We start from the raw sequence: 16,115 nt of genomic DNA, 5'->3' as shown, positions 1-16,115 counted from the left end.
TGCTTGATCTCTATTCTCTAATCTATACAGCTATGCTTCTATCTGTCACCAGTGAAACTATGTGTTTTTCTTTTACAATATTATTATGGTAAAAGATATGAACAAAGGTTCGATTAGCAAAATATTGGAAGCTTCTAAATTTCTAATCTTCAACCGGTAAAACGGGGTTGTGTCAAAACATACAAGAAAATCAAACCAAAATTGTTAAGCCCTTTAATTATAATAACCAATGGGTCCATGGTTTAATTACGATTAATGGGCTCAAAAATCTTCATAATTCATTTTCGATAAGAAATGTAGAAGACTTTGTATATGCAGTATACTGTGTAGTGTATACCTACAACCTGCTACCTAGCATGAACCTCACAAGTCATAATCTATAAGGTTGGGTCTGGGCATATTATGTTTCCGTAGATCTTGCATTGGTGGGAGCCTCTAGTTTTTAGATAATTTTAAGATATGTGCTCTATAGATAGAAGAAGATATATTGCATTTACTTTTCGTAGATATTATCTGCATTTTTTCTTTTCGTCGTACTTATGGAGAAGTCTATGATAATATCTGTTTTAACTTTTAACATTAGGGAATCTCATGATCTTGAAAAAGAATATCCTGTCTTAGTCTACTGATATATTGAGCATTTTTTCACAATTTATTAGAATTCGAATCAAACTTAGTTGGTGGTTTTTTTCTAGAGGATTTACCACTAGGACAAATGACAATCAACTTTAATCGAGAAAAGTAGGATGACAAAAAGAAAAAAGGTAGGATGACAAAAAAATTTCAAATATACAAATATTTCATTTTATTTGTATATTTAAGTAATAAAATGAAATATTTTTATATCTAGTAACACTATCACAAATTCTAAGAAAATGTGTATTCATATATTAATCCTTTCTAAAATTAACTACGGTTGTTATTTTTTATTTTGGTAAATGTATTCTTATTTTTTTGTAATTTAAAATGTCGAAGTTTTTTTTTGTTGAAGAGAAATGTTCGAACTAATCTTGTATGTATGAAGTAGATCAAATGACAGTACGTACGTAGTAGAATTATTTGCTTACGAAACAATCTTCAAGTAACTGGTGTTTCGAAAATCTATAAAAAATTAATCTATGCAGGTAGATTGTGATAATTGTCACTTGAGATGTGATTCTTAATTGGTGATCGACTAATTGTTCTATTAGTCATAGCAAAAAAAAAAACTTATTCTATCAAAAAATCAGATCCTCTGTGGTGTCAAAATGTCTCTACATGGGCAACGATGAAATTAAATTTGAAAAGCCCAAATAAAACTTGTAAGCCCATGTTTTTGTAAAATTTGGAGCACTTTTGCACATCTACTGGTGGTATAGGCCCGTTAATTCGGCTGGAACAGCAAAGCTACTCTATTCAAATTTACCATAATACCACTCTTAATCTTCTTCTTCCTAGAATCTTCATAATCCATTCTCCATTAATCACTCCTAGAATCCCTAGGGTTTTCTTCTACCTTCTTCCGACAATCACACTCACCAAAAGGTACAATCAGAGAAGAGATTACAAAGGGAAGAAGATGAGTTACGAGGGTAACAGAGATGCCGTCGCCGTCGCAATCGATGAAAACAACAACAACGAGAACTACATAGCTCTGGCTAGCTCTCTTGGTGGCGAGGACGGTCACGAAGACTCCAAGTCTCGAGTATGTATTCTTGCTCTTTGTTCAATTGAGTGGCTTATTTTCGTGTTCGTTGTGTAGTTGTGTTAAGACGAGTGATGAGAATTCAAGAGTGTTCAATTTAGGATTCATAGGTTCCAGTTTAGTCGTCTGTCTGTTGTAATTTGGTACCAATTTCAATGTTCTGCTTCTTCTCTTTCGTTGAATTCTGTTTTTGATAATTTGATTTAGAGGGTTTCTCTGAAAATAGGCTATGCTTTTAGCTATGTAAAGGGTTGGATATGGTCATATTATTCTTCCATTGGCCTTGCATTGTTGGGAGCCTCTGGCTTCATAGATATTATTTGCGTTTTACGTTTTGTTTTATACTTATGGACAAGCCTTCTACATTTGTTTCCAGCAGGAGTCTCATGATCTTGAAAAGGATTCTTCAAGAAGCAGGGAGAAAGACAAGGGAAGGAGACGTGATAAAGATGGGGACAAGGATCGTGATAGCCATCGTGAGAAGGACCGTGAAAGGGAGAAAAGCAGAGATAGAGATAGGGAAAGAAGTAAGGATAGGGAACGAGACCGCCATCGTAGGGATCGTCATAGGGACCGTAGCAGAGAACGAAGTGAGAAAAGGGAACGTGATAGAGATGATGTGGATGATGATGATCATTACAGAAGTCGAGACCGTGACAGGTACTGATAGTGTGTTACAGTCGTCTTGTCAGCTTTAAAATTGTTTATTCTTAATTTGATGGTGTCATATTTTATCGACAGGAGGAGGTCTCGCGATCGTGACAGAGAGGAGAGGCACAGGCGACGGTCACGCTCTCGTTCAAGGAGCCGCTCTGAACGTAGGTCAAGGTCAGAACATAGGCATAGGTCTGAACATAGATCACGTTCGCGTTCACGTTCACGGTCAAAGAGGTACGTGGTTCTCTGTTTTTTTTTAATCTTTAATGTCAATTTTTTTTCTTTTGTGGTGGTATTGCAATGTGTAATGATAGCAAGTCAAATAAACCCCTTATTCTTTAGTACTGTTCTGGAGAATATCTCTACGAGAGTCTTGAGGTTTATAGGCAGTTGGTGTGATATCCCAAAGATGTAGTGTGATCTGAATATTTGACGTTTATGTGTGTTTCTTAGGTTTATTTCAGGCAATAATTTTTTGTAGTTGTTTCGACTGATGATGTCTGACCGCTTAATTTATGCTCTTTCAGCAAGAGGGTGAGTGGATTCGATATGGCGCCTCCTGCTTCTGCAATGTTAGCTGCTGCCGCCGTTGCTGCAGCAGGTATATGCTTCATCATCTACTGAATGTTATTATTTTTCTTAACTGCTTGTTGTTTTTGGTTTTACGTAGTTTGGAAAGATCATAATCAATTTCACGGTGTGAATTTGGTAAGCTGCATTTCCATTGTTTACTCGTGAACAGAGGACTTTAAAGTCTTGTTCTCTTCTTAGGATGTCTTTCTATTATTGTTGCCTGGTGAAGTGGTTCTGGAACTGAGAAACTTTTTTTGTTTTGTCTTTTTTTGGTGGTGTTTGTTTGTTTCTGTGCCTTGTCTTTTTGTAGTAAGAAGGCTATGTTGGGTTAGTTGCCCCACTGTGCTGACAATGAGCCGACCTCTCTAGCTTTAATTGTACAAGGAGGAATCAGTGCAACGGTTGTCATTGGTATTCTTCGTCTTCGACTGGCAACTATAATGCCTGTTTTCTAGCCTTACAAATTTTGAAGCAGATATTACATTACACTTTTCATCTTTTAATATTCATAAGATGTTGGTTTACTCTGTCCTGGCGGGTTTTGTTGGTAGGAGGGTGTTATCTGTAGCTTTGTACTTGTTGGTATGTTTGCTCATCCGGGAAAATAATAATTTCTGACAAACACTCTATGATGTGTACTACTTGTTCTAACAGGTCAGGTTCCTAGTGTGCCAACTACTGCTACTATTCCGGGAATGTTCCCCAGCATGTTCCCAATGGTTCCTGGTCAGGTATAGAACCTTACTCTTGGTGCCTCTTAGTATATATTCCTCTTTTCTCTTGCTTTTATGCGAATATACTCATAAAATCTCATTCTTTTTTCTCACCTAGCAATTGGGCGCGCTTCCTGTAATGCCAGTTCAGGCAATGACGCAGCAGGTAAGATCTAAATCCATCTCAATCTTTGAATCTTTGCCTTTTTTCAAGGTTCCCTTCCTAAAAATTTGTTATGATCGCAGGCAACTAGGCATGCTCGGCGAGTGTATGTTGGTGGCCTTCCACCATCTGCAAATGAACAGGTTTGTCATTCTTTTTGTTTTGTTTTAAGGGTTTGTGACTTGTCGTATACTATGGTCTTTTTAATCACTTCGGCAATATCAATTGTATCACTTCTGAGTTTGGGTTTCCGTGTTCTAGTCGGTGGCAACATTCTTTAGCCAAGTGATGTCGGCCATTGGGGGAAACACTGCTGGGCCAGGTACTGAAAAATTCATTGTTTTTGTCCAAGATTTGTGACATATCTAGATGAAAACTAATCCTCTTTTTCATATTTTCATTCATAGGTGATGCGGTGGTCAATGTTTATATAAACCATGAAAAGAAGTTCGCTTTTGTAGAAATGAGATCTGTTGAGGAGGCAAGTAACGCAATGGCATTAGACGGCATTATATTAGAGGTGATCCATTATCTCTTCTATAAGTTATATGTTGAGTTTTGTTAGTTACAATATGAATTGTGAGTATTGATTTCATAGCTCTGATCATCTGTAGGGAGTTCCTGTTAAGGTGAGGAGGCCAACTGACTATAACCCGTCCCTTGCTGCAACTCTTGGTCCGAGCCAGCCTAATCCCAATCTCAACTTGGCTGCTGTTGGATTATCTACGGGGTCTACTGGTGGGCTCGAGGGTCCTGACCGCATTTTTGTGGGCGGGCTTCCTTATTACTTCACAGAGGAACAGATCAGGGAGCTCTTGGAGTCTTTTGGTCCCCTAAGAGGTTTCAACTTGGTTAAAGACAGGGAAACTGGAAATTCCAAGGGGTATGCGTTCTGTGTTTTCCAAGATCCTTCGGTAACCGATATCGCATGTGCCGCCCTGAACGGGATTAAGATGGGCGATAAGACACTTACAGTTAGGCGTGCCATCCAGGGTGCAATTCAACCTAAACCTGAGCAAGAAGAAGTGTTACTTCATGCCCAACAACAGATTGCATTGCAGGTGAGGGACTTACTTGATTGATTGTCTGTTAACTTCAAGCTTTGTCTCTATATATCGTTTGGCTTTTACTATATCGAATAAACTTTCTGAAGATACTGATTACATTCGTCTCGAACTTCTTTGAACAGAGGCTTATGCTGCAACCTGGACTAGGAGGCACACCCACCAAGATTGTCTGCTTGACTCAAGTGGTTACAGCTGATGATCTTGGTGACGATGAAGAATATGAAGACATAATGGAGGACATGAGACAAGAAGGTGGAAAATTCGGTAAGCAAGTCAATACTTTTTTTGTGTAAATTTCTGACATATGCCATTTGCATACTATTCAGGCTTTTTACATGGTCCAAACATTTGATAATTCATTGCTGTGTGTGCAGGTAACTTGGTGAATGTTGTGATTCCAAGACCTAATCCGGATCATGATCCAACACCAGGAGTTGGAAAGGTTCGGTTTCAACTCTGAGAAACAGTTTTTTTAACTAAATTAATCAACACATCCCTCTAAATGATATAATATTTTATTATATTAATGCAGGTTTTCTTAGAGTATGCTGATGTGGATGGGGCAGCAAAGGCTAGGTCGGGGATGAACGGAAGAAAGTTTGGAGGAAACCCAGTGGTGGCTGTGTATTACGCCGAGAACAAGTATGCACAAGGCGACTACGAAGGCTGATATCTTTCTTTACTTTGAAAAAGTTTGGATCTTTTTGTTTCTCTTGTTACATGTTTAGGTCTCTCTTTACTAAATGGAGATATTTGTTTGTCTAGATAATGACTGCAATAGTATCAATGGAGTATTGTCTAGGCACAATCAATGTTTGTGTTGGATAATTATAGTTTTGGTTTTCATTAAAACACCATTGAGTTAAGTGTTATTATTGTCCTCCTACCGGTTCGAAAGACCAAACAACATCAGATTACATATAAAAAATGCATTTTAGAAACCTTTTGAGTGTGTACATATGCGTGGAAGGTGTTACTTTGTCTTTGCGAAATTGAAGCTATTTCACTTAAAATATGTATAGAGAAAATAAATGGGAAACTAACAAACAACAAGCACCAGTGGTCTAGTGGTAGAATAGTACCCTGCCACGGTACAGACCCGGGTTCGATTCCCGGCTGGTGCAACGAGCTGTGAGGATTTGGCTTTAGCGTTGGTTGGGTCCTTCGCACTACTCTGATGTCTCAGATGTGATATAGCCCTTTGTCTGAGCTCCCCTTTTTGTATTTTTTTTTTGTTGACAATTTGTTGTGGAGACTGGAGAGTCATCTGATTGTTAGTTGGACTGGATTATATCTTCTTCTTTCTTTTTTTTTCTTTTAAATTCCCAAAAACATTGTATAGGATAATGTTTGTGTGTCTCCACATCAATTATATATTGACTGTATAAATTGACTAAAATAAAAATTAATCTATGAGTTAATGCTAATAGGCTATCTTTCTGATTGTTAGTTGGACTGGATTATATCTTCTTCTTTCTTTTTTTTTCTTTTAAATTCCCAAAAACATTGTATAGGATAATGTTTGTGTGTCTCCACATCAATTATATATTGACTGTATAAATTGACTAAAATAAAAATTAATCTATGAGTTAATGCTAATAGGCTATCTTACAAAATTTCAAGAGGAATTAGGGTTTGCAATTAGGGTATTTGGTGGGAGAAAATAATGATCTGCACGCCACGTGAGTTGGGCATGCCTTTAGTTAACTTTTTAATCGTGGGCTAATCTTTAATTTCTCCCACATCGGCTAATTACTACCCGAATCATGAGTATATAAACAGCTGTTGATTACATTAAGATTACCAACTCGTGGGACATGGTGGCTTGGGACAATAAGGTTTGCTTAACCAAGTGTACCAAGTGGTCACATACCGGTCCATACTCCTTCTGGCAAAGGGTCCTAGGGGCAAGTCTCTCTCTTGATAGATGGTCTCGGTCCACTCTCGTCGAGCGGTTGTATGATCCCATGAGTGCCATTTTTTTTTCTCAGTGATTGAATGTGTTGAAACAATGGAGACGATTCTTGTTATCTCTATAGAGATCACCCATTATAAACAACACGCTTCTGAAGAAGAATCTGAGGTGAGAAGGTACCTAGACTTTGGGTTCCAAAGCTAATGATATTTTTACATTTTATACTAAAATAAAGAAAGCCTATTCAAATGTAAAAATAGGATATCTGTTGACGAAGAGAGTTATATTTAAAATCTACTTGATGGTTGGACACATCAAGTAGATGGATCATTCTTTCAAATAACTAATTACTTTTAACTAGTGTAACTTCCCAATTTCTCGTTTACAAATGTGAATTTGAACACATATAACTTATCGTTAAAGATACTCATATAACTTAGTTATGCTGGTGCAATGAGCTGTGATGATTAAGGATTCGGCGAAGGTTGGGTCCAACCATCGCACTCTTCTAATCTACTTGATGTGTTGTAGTCTTGTTACTGAGCTCATTTTTTTCGAGAATACCTTCCTCATAAACAGTTTCTTGGGATTGAAGATTCCGTAGGATCTAATGGCTGAAATTATGACACTAAGAAGGATAGGTGGCGTTTGAGGTTATGACATATCAACACGTGGGTAAAAATAGTTTCATGTCCAAACCCAATCCGAACTTTGTCCGGACTCACACCATCACTCTACAGTAGATATAGCCAAATCTATATTGTGTGTTAATGCTGTTTGTATATGCACATCTTTGTTCATATCCTCTCTAGTGTTTGCGTATATATTCACATGTACTTCTTTAATGGAAATGAATTCGGATTCACCACGCCTTCTACATGGCATCAGAACAACAAATCTCCCATGGAACACAATACGAGTCCTCAAATCCTCTTTCTCAATCTCCAGTGAAAACAGAAACCCTAACTAACACGACTGTACTGAACCAAGACGAGACCAAGAAAGAGACAACAGAGTTCGAGAAGAACAAGAAACGGTACCAAGACCTAATCTCCACCTTTCCACACGCAAAAGGATGGAGACCGAAAGCTCCTCTGATCGGGTACGGAGGTCACTGGATAATACAACCTCTTCTTGAAGGTTGCCTTTTTGCGCAAGACTTCTTCCAAGCACGACCAAACGACTTTTTCGTTTGTACCTACCCAAAATCAGGGACCACTTGGCTTAAAGCTCTAACTTTCACCATCGCAAACCGATCTTGCTTGGACCAATCCTCGAACCCACTCCTAAAACGTAACCCTCATGAGCTTGTTCCTTTCATAGAGATCGAGTTCCCTTTCTTCCCTCAACTTGATGTTCTCAAGAACAAAGAAAACTCTTTGTTCTCGACTCATATGCCGCACGGGTTATTACCCGAGTCCATTTCGAAATTGGGGTGTAAGATGGTTTACATATGGAGAGACCCAAAGGACACTTTCATCTCCATGTGGACTTTTTTCCAAAAGCAAAGGTCAGACAATGGCCCTCTCAATAGTCTTGAGGAGTCTTTTGATATGTTCTGTCGAGGTTTCTCTGGATACGGTCCTTATCTAGATCATGTCTTGTCATATTGGAAAGCTTACCAAGAGAATCCAAATCAAGTTATGTTCCTTAAGTATGAGAAGATGAGAGCTGATCCGTTGCCGTATGTGAAGAAACTGGCTGAGTTTATGGGTTATGGATTCACAGGTGAGGAAGAGAATGAAGGGGTTGTTGAGAAAGTTGTGAATCTTTGTAGTTTCGATATGTTGAAGAATCTTGAAGCTAATAAAGGGGAGAAAGACAGAGAGGACATTCCTTGGAGTTTTTATCCGAATAGTGCGTATTTCAGGAAAGGGAACGTTGGTGATTGGCAGAACTATCTGACTCCGGAGATGGCAGCTCGAATCGATGGATTGATGGAAGACAAATTCAAGGGCACTGGTTTGCTTGAACATGTTATATATACTTAGTTTGGAGCAGAAGTTTTGCTCTTTTTCTAAGTTTGATTTTGAATTGTAGTAGTAGAGGAATAAATGTTGCCTATGTTTTACCCTAATGTACAGTTTCTATAAATAGAATAATTGGCTTTAAAGCCATTAATCTTTGCCTGATGAGTGAAAAGTCTGGATCCTCTGAAACTTGTGATTTAAGCCACAAGTAACATAAATCAAAGATCTTTTCCCTCGTTAATAATAAAACGATACAGACAATAATGACATACAGAACAAAACAGACTATCCTCTGTTTTTCACTAAATAACAAAAGGACTAGGAGGTTTATCAATTTATTTCCATTAGTCAGACTTTCTTATTCTTGATATTTGTTATGTTTGCTATTGATTTGATAAACTGATACCGTTTACAATCATCGATAGTATAGAAAAAGGTAAAATAACATGATACTTTCTCAAGGAAAATTGCAGCAAACTCATAATGTTCTTTAAAAACCCTAACAAAATTAATAAGTACACCACTAGATTTAATATAAAACTATCGGACTAATGTATAAAAAGAAGCTTATTATAAATTAAAAAAAAATTCAAAATAATGGATCAATCTTGAGATCAGTAAAAAAATCATCAAGACGCAGAATATCATCATCATTCTTTACCAAACTTTCAGAACCAGAAGTTCCTTCAAATTCAGTAATTTGATTCGTCGTCTCTTCGTTGTTGTTCGTCTTCGTGTTAAGAAGCTGAGGAACCTCCTCCTGGTGAATCACTAAACCTCCATCTCTTTGATTATTACTCTTCATGGTATCTAAACGAAGCCTAACATTGTTCAACATCCTTGAAACCGCATCGGTAGCATCTTTCAGCTCTTCTAAGTTCTCTGATCTGTCAAAGGCTTCGTCTTCCCACCAAAACCCTAATCCTGACCCTTGCTTGTTCTCTTGGTTTGTCGGAAGAGGAGACTGCTCGTAAAGCAGAGAAGTGACAACGTGATCAACAGAGGAATGTCCAAAGGAGTAGAAAGAAGCGTGAGAGTTGGAAGAAGGAGGAGTCGCTAAGATTGCGATTTGAGTTGCTGGAGAGAGAAGACAGAGCTCAGAAGCTTTGCGGAAGAGACCGTTACGACGTTTTGTGAAAGCAACCGATATTGCATTTTTCTTTTCGATTTTCTCGATTTTTATTTTACGTTTTATGCCTCCCATGTTTGTAAGAAAGATATCGAATTACACAGACAAAGAATGTTTGCTTCTTGCATGCTCTCTTTTATAAAGCTCTCTTCTCATCTCTTAGCTCTTAATTAACATTTTTCCTTTTTTTTTGATTCCCCATTTGGGAAATTTCCATAATGGGTTGTTTCTAAATTACCTCTTTAATTACTTAAGTAAATAGACAAGAGTTCTACTATTTTTCTATTTGTTTTACCTTTTTCCTGTTATTTATGGACTCAGTTATTTCTTTTTCCGGAAATTTAAAATTGCGGAAAAGTTAAAAAAAAAAAAAACCTAATTTTTGTTAGCAGAGTTTTTGGATCAAAGCTAAATTTTTTGTTAAACCGAATTGGAACTAATTTATATCCAAAGTCTCTGTTATAACTGCGCTTACTGGTTACTACGAGCATGTTTGAAACCCTAACATATTGTTCGAGTTCTCTCATCCATCAAAAACATAACCTTGAAAAAGGTTACATTTAGTTTTCAGGAGAAATACCATCTTCTTTCGTCCTCTTCTGTTTACAGAGAAGCATCACAACAGGCAGAAGTCGACACTGGGTTTTGGATGAAATAGGAGTGAGTAAATGATAGTGAATTCTGAGTTGGAAAGATGATTTTTTATTAAAATTAGGGTTTCCAATTAGACGATTTGTGGAAAGCTGAAGTGCTCACGTGCATGTGAGCTAAGCATGGTTTTCTACTTTCAATTTAGTGGGAAATTATCACGCGATCTTAATTAATAAAAAGGATGATCTTAATTGTGGGCTAATCCTATCTTATTCGCAAGTCGCTAATTCGGTCCGCGAGCAAGGGTGGTATATAAGCAGTTGCTGGTTAATGGTTATGATAAATTAATAAAGCTCATAGGGACATATATGTGGTTTAGGTGTAAGAGTTTGCTTAACTAGAATCCCTAAGTCGCATCCCGGTTCGTAATCTCTATTGCGAGGTGATTACAGGCAAATCTGTTTCTTGACGGATTGTCTCGGTCCATATCTCGTGGACACAATCTGCGGGGTAATGATGCCATGAGTGCCCTTTTTTTGTGGAAATTTTGTAAATCATAGATTTTATTTTCATTTTAACGATAGATTTCTTTTGAGGTAACCTGCTAATTAATCTTAAAATTCTTTTATAAAAGTTTTAACCTACACGCTTTGTTCATGGTGAAACATAACCATAATTTTTTTTTTTGTTGAAGAATGGGGATTACTAATTAATTTAGCTCTTATCTGTCAAGTGTCAACTATATGTAAATTGATTCTAGCTTTTCTTTTTTTTCTTGCATCTGATTTGATCCTTTCCCAATTCAAAGTTTGTAACACTAGTAAATATAGAAGCATTAGAACAATATAGAAATTTATATATTCTTGCTTTTTTACATTTATACCTTCAAAAAGCTACCCAATACATTTTTGGTTATCCAAGGTATCTTCGTCCTTTAGTTTCCTCGTTATGTTTATGTCTAGCTCCAGGTATGTTTTCCAACAACCATTTATACATTGTATAGAGAGAAAGGAATGGTCGAATACACCAACGTACAAGGCAATTATCCATTTATCCTCGGGATCTCAAGTGGTGGGCTAATAATGGTTCTCGATTTTGGAGGAGTTGCCCTGTTATTCTAGGCTAGAGATCAATTTCTTGTAAGTGCAGAATTAACTAACCACTCTTACTTGGCCAGTCGAAGATGGTATGGTTTAAACCTATTTCAAAATTCGATGAATGAGTTACTTGATGGTATCACGCAACCAATATATTAATTGAGTGGAAAAAGCTCGAATTATCCATTATTAATTAAAAACAAAAATTCCTTGGGACTACCTAGCTTGCCTCATCTCCAAACTCCAAAGGGGTGTGGAATCGAATTGTTTTTTCTCCGCAATCCAAATTCCGTAAAAGAGGTATCTTTTCTTCTCAACCGTTGGAATGTCGTTACCTTGGACTAGTTATTTTTTTTTTTAAGTGTTTCCACTTGCTTTTGCTTTATACATGTCAATATCTACTTTGTAAATAACGTTTTTTTTTTGTGGATCAATCAATTTAACATTTTAATCCCTCAGAATATAATATTTACATTCCTTAAGGTACATATATCATTAAAAAATCCCGTGAATATGGATTCAAAATATGCAGTATTCAACTAATTTCTCGTGTAGAAGATAACATGTGTTTGGAAAAAGAAGTTTTGTTTTCTGTGGATCCAGACCAATGGTTGGAGATTTATATAGCTCTGAGATCGGCTTTTTAGTTTCTTTTGCTATTTTTCTTGCTTAGTTTTTGATAGTTATTTACATGAAACTTTTTCAATGAATTTGACAAGAGAAAATATTTAGTTCAGTTGAGCCGTTTTGAATAGGTAACTGATAGTAGAAGTGGATGGCCGACAACAGTTTTTTCCGGTTTCAATTGCTAATGGTTATTCATTTGGCATTGGTGGATTTCTCATTATATATTACGATTACTCTAAAAACAGTTTAAATATAAATTTTTAATTAATTGTCTGGAATAATATCTTAGAGCATCTCCATTTCTAAACCTCTCCTTTTAAATAATGTGGTGGAGTCTATTTACTTTTCTCCACATCAATTACAAGACACAAAATCAAAATGATAAATCTATTTGTTTTTCTCTTCACTTTTCACCCTGTTAAGAGTGCCACGTTAGTAAAAACTCCTTAAAAATAGGTTCTTAAATAAGAGATTTAAGAATTGAATTCTTAGATTTTTATTCATTTTGTATTTATATTTAATACTTAAAAATACTAAGAATCTCTTATTAGTTCGGGATGGAGATGATTTTAGTGCCTAGAGTAATAAAAAAAGATTGGCAGCCCTAGTCAATCTGAAGCGTTGATAAATAGTTTTAGATATATATGACGATCATATTACTGGAGATTTAATCAGCCCATAATCAAAGATGAAAGCATCTGCATAATATTTAGTCGTACATTCACAAAAACATATTATTTACTTCAGGTCTTTATTATTGTTTTTTTTATTTTATATAGAGTTGTTATAAATTCTTCGATGTTTTGATTTTATTAATAAAATATCTGAATATTGTGTGCTTTGGAACATGTTTCTTTCATAAAAACTGCAGTGGCATGAATGCAAAAAAAAAAGAAATCATACCATACATACGACATGAACGACTCAATTCTTTTATGTCAACTACACCATCTTTTGAGCCACCCAAGTCAGATTTATTTGATATCGATCGAAAACGATCGAATTGAATAAGGGCAATTAAATACATCACATATGTACGTTTTTCTTTGTTGAATATACAGATCGATATTCTAATTTATTAAAATCCTTTTGATATATTTTTATTACTTATATATTACTAAGAAACTAATACAGTATATAGGTTTTGGAACAAAATGAAACAAACAGTATTTATTGATATACGTAGTACGTATGGTATATGTAAAATTGTTATATGTTTATTTATATAATTTTATATGTAGAGTTTGTGTAATTATATCAAACTAGCTATAATGTATATCTTTAATTTCAGAAAATATGTTGTAGTTTGTTAATTTAGATTTTTATCCCATAATTATCCGATATGGGAAATGATGATTTTCTTCCTTATATATGTCATATATTATATATACTTTTTTCGCCATCTGGCAAAATTAAATATCCCATTATTTAAAGCTTTTTTTTGGGGTCAAATATTTAAAGCTTATTTACCTACAGGTGTTTTGTGAACAAAATTTACTTGCTTACAGGTGTTACAAACTTTACATTACAGTTACAAGATCCTCTTTTCCTTTTGATTTTTTCCATACTTATCGGATACTCAAATGGTAATTCCTTTTATATATGCCATACACTATACATATTTTGCCATTTGGCAAACTCTGTCTTTGTTCAAAGATCCTCTTCTCTTTATACTTTAATGTTCTTTATGCATGCCTTACCAGTCATGCATGACTAAACCCTGTCTTAACTTTTTTTTGGATTCTTTTCATAATTGCCAGATACTGAAATGGTAATAATTTGTTCTATATGTTATTTTTTTAGTGTACGTGGCTATTTTTTCTTAGTGTACGTGGCTATTTAGTTACACGGTGTTACATTACATTCTCTCTTCTTTTGAGTACAAATAGCTTCATGCATGACTAAACCCAAACCAGACTTATCCTTAGAGCACAAGACGAGTCCTCCCATCCTCTCTTTCTATCTCCAATGGAATCAGAAACCCGAACCGATAGGTCCGATACAACCCTACCAAACCACCAAGATGAGACCGAGATCGAGTCAAGAAAGTTCGAGAAGAATCAGAAACGGTACCAAGACCTAATCGCCACATTTCCTCACACCAAAGGCTGGAGACCTAAAACTCCTCTGATCGAGTACGGTGGTTATTGGATAGTGCAGCCTCTTCTTGAAGGTTGGCTTCACGCGCAAGACTTCTTCCAAGCACGACCCATCGACTTTTTCGTTTGTAGCTACCCAAAGTCAGGTACCACTTGGCTCAAAGCTCTAGTTTTCGCTATCAAAACTCGATCTCGCTTTGACCATTCCTCAAACCCTCTCCTCAAAAGTAACCCTCACGAGCTTATCCCTTTCATTGAGGCCGAGTTCCCTTTAGTCCCTCAAGATGATAAAGGTATCACTCTGTTCTCGACTCATGTCCCTCACGGGTTATTACCCAAATCGATTTCGAAAGCAGGTTCTAAGATGGTTTACATATGGAGAGACCCAAAGGACACCTTTGTCTCCATGTGGAACTTCTTCCAAAAGGAAAGATCTGACCATGGCCCTCTTAATACTCTTGAGGAGTCTTTTGATATGTTCTGTCGAGGGTTGTCTCTTTACGGTCCTTTCTTGGATCATGTCTTGTCCTATTGGAAAGCTTACCAAGAGAATCCAGATCAGGTCATGTTCCTCAAGTACGAGAAGATGAGAGCTGATCCTTTACCGTATGTGAAGAGATTGGCTGAGTTTATGGGATGTGGCTTCACAGCTGAGGAAGAGAAAGAAGGAGCTGTTGAGAAAGTTGTGAATCTTTGCAGTTTCGAGACGCTTAAGAATCTTGAAGCCAACAAAGGAGAAAAAGGGAAGAAACACAGAGAAGACATTCCTTCTAGCTTTTATCCGAACAGTGCCTACTTCAGAAAGGGAAAGGTCGGAGATTGGAGCAACTACTTGACTCCGGAGATGGCTGCTCGAATCGATGGATTGATGGATGAGAGATTCAAGGGTACTGGTTTGCTTGCACATGGTGAATAGGTACCGGTTCGTGTTATGAGTAATCATTGATCCTTCTATGCTTAGTTTACTTTTCAGCGTAATAAGTTTGCTCATTTCCTCAGAGGATTATTCTATATTGTAATATGTTATAATTTGGAAGCACAAATCTTGTTTCTGTCTTCATTTGAAATGTTTTTTATAAAAGCAAATCTTGTTTTTGTTTGTAGCCTATTTGGTAGCCTGATTTGTGTAATGTTTTGATCCTATGCAAATCTCGTTAGATCCGAGCCTAATTAATCCCCGAAAATAATAACAATGATAACGAAATACATTGCTAGATAAGATGTAAATAAGCCTAAAATCGGACGTAAAGCAATCTTAAAATTTAGTGATTTGTTTCGTCGTCTCTTCACTGTTAATTCGTCCTTGTGTTAAGTAGCTGAAGATCCTCCTTTGATGAATCACTAAACCTCCATCTCTTTGATTACTCTTCACAGCATCTAACTACAGCCTGACATTGTTCAACATCGTCGTAAAACCGGCTGGGTCGCAAATCTTTCAACTCATTGACGTTCTCCAAATATTCAACTTTATAATTGAAAGCTTTCAGTTATAAAAGAACGATTCACTTTCATAAAATAAAGAAATACATTAATTTGTAGCATAAGAAAAAAAAATTAGAAAGTAAATTACCGCTACAAATTCACATCTAATCGCACATAAATATCTTCTAAAACGTTGGCTCTATCTACTTCGTCTCTCTTCCTAGTTAGTCTTTCTCTTTCTATATATATCTCTCAACTTCATCATTTCCAGAATCTCAAAAGTTCTCTGAAAAATTCCCAGATAGCCAAGAAGAAAACAAAGCCATGAATTAGCATCATCTTCTTCCGCCATTTCACATTTCATGGGCTTGGTTTGCTTCTTGGCCATTTGGGAATTTTTTAGAAAGC

At 36.3% G+C, this 16,115-nt stretch overlaps 4 protein-coding genes and 2 non-coding genes across 8 annotated transcripts; 5 read left to right on the top strand and 1 right to left on the bottom strand.

Annotated features, from left to right (window-relative positions):
• The first annotated feature begins 1,446 nt into the window (after window positions 1-1,446).
• Window positions 1,447-5,723, top strand: LOC18010022 (splicing factor U2af large subunit B). Of its 3 annotated transcripts, none has more exons than XM_006392037.2 (13): window positions 1,447-1,684; window positions 2,064-2,344; window positions 2,426-2,575; window positions 2,869-2,942; window positions 3,569-3,645; window positions 3,746-3,793; window positions 3,874-3,933; window positions 4,052-4,112; window positions 4,198-4,310; window positions 4,405-4,851; window positions 4,980-5,121; window positions 5,232-5,299; window positions 5,390-5,723. In XM_006392037.2, the coding sequence occupies exons 1-13, from the start codon at window positions 1,559-1,561 to the stop codon at window positions 5,525-5,527; spliced, it is 1,785 nt and encodes a 594-aa protein (XP_006392099.1). In that variant the 5' UTR covers window positions 1,447-1,558; the 3' UTR covers window positions 5,528-5,723. The 3 variants fall into 3 exon arrangements, with proteins under 3 accessions (XP_006392099.1, XP_006392100.1, XP_024013320.1); XM_006392038.2 differs by having other exon boundaries at window positions 1,448-1,684; window positions 2,061-2,344; XM_024157552.1 differs by lacking the exons at window positions 1,447-1,684; window positions 2,064-2,344; window positions 2,426-2,575; window positions 2,869-2,942 and adding an exon at window positions 3,066-3,325.
• A 187-nt stretch (window positions 5,724-5,910) lies between these two features.
• Window positions 5,911-5,981, top strand: TRNAG-GCC. Its single transcript has one exon. It is a non-coding gene; the product is annotated as a tRNA-Gly (tRNA).
• Window positions 5,982-5,983: 2 nt separating this feature from the next.
• On the top strand, window positions 5,984-6,070 carry LOC112082494. The gene has a single exon (XR_002897172.1). It is a non-coding gene; the product is annotated as a small nucleolar RNA snoR114 (small nucleolar RNA).
• Window positions 6,071-7,644: 1,574 nt separating this feature from the next.
• Window positions 7,645-8,848, top strand: LOC18010249 (cytosolic sulfotransferase 18). The gene has a single exon (XM_006392036.2). The coding sequence runs from the start codon at window positions 7,651-7,653 to the stop codon at window positions 8,761-8,763; it is 1,113 nt and encodes a 370-aa protein (XP_006392098.1). The 5' UTR covers window positions 7,645-7,650; the 3' UTR covers window positions 8,764-8,848.
• Window positions 8,849-9,331: 483 nt separating this feature from the next.
• LOC18010248 (agamous-like MADS-box protein AGL97) lies at window positions 9,332-9,946 on the bottom strand. Its single transcript, XM_006392035.1, has one exon. It carries the CDS (start codon window positions 9,944-9,946, stop codon window positions 9,332-9,334), a length of 615 nt encoding a protein of 204 aa, XP_006392097.1.
• A 4,176-nt stretch (window positions 9,947-14,122) lies between these two features.
• On the top strand, window positions 14,123-15,444 carry LOC18010211 (cytosolic sulfotransferase 18). Its single transcript, XM_006392034.2, has one exon. The coding sequence runs from the start codon at window positions 14,155-14,157 to the stop codon at window positions 15,199-15,201; it is 1,047 nt and encodes a 348-aa protein (XP_006392096.1). The 5' UTR covers window positions 14,123-14,154; the 3' UTR covers window positions 15,202-15,444.
• Window positions 15,445-16,115: the final 671 nt, after the last annotated feature.

Source organism: Eutrema salsugineum, unplaced genomic scaffold (assembly GCF_000478725.1).
Source record: "Eutrema salsugineum unplaced genomic scaffold, Eutsalg1_0 scaffold_8, whole genome shotgun sequence".
Classification (NCBI taxonomy): Eukaryota; Viridiplantae; Streptophyta; class Magnoliopsida; order Brassicales; family Brassicaceae; genus Eutrema; species Eutrema salsugineum.
The sequence above is the reverse complement of the archived record's forward strand: the minus strand, read 5'-3'. Positions and strand labels throughout refer to the sequence as shown.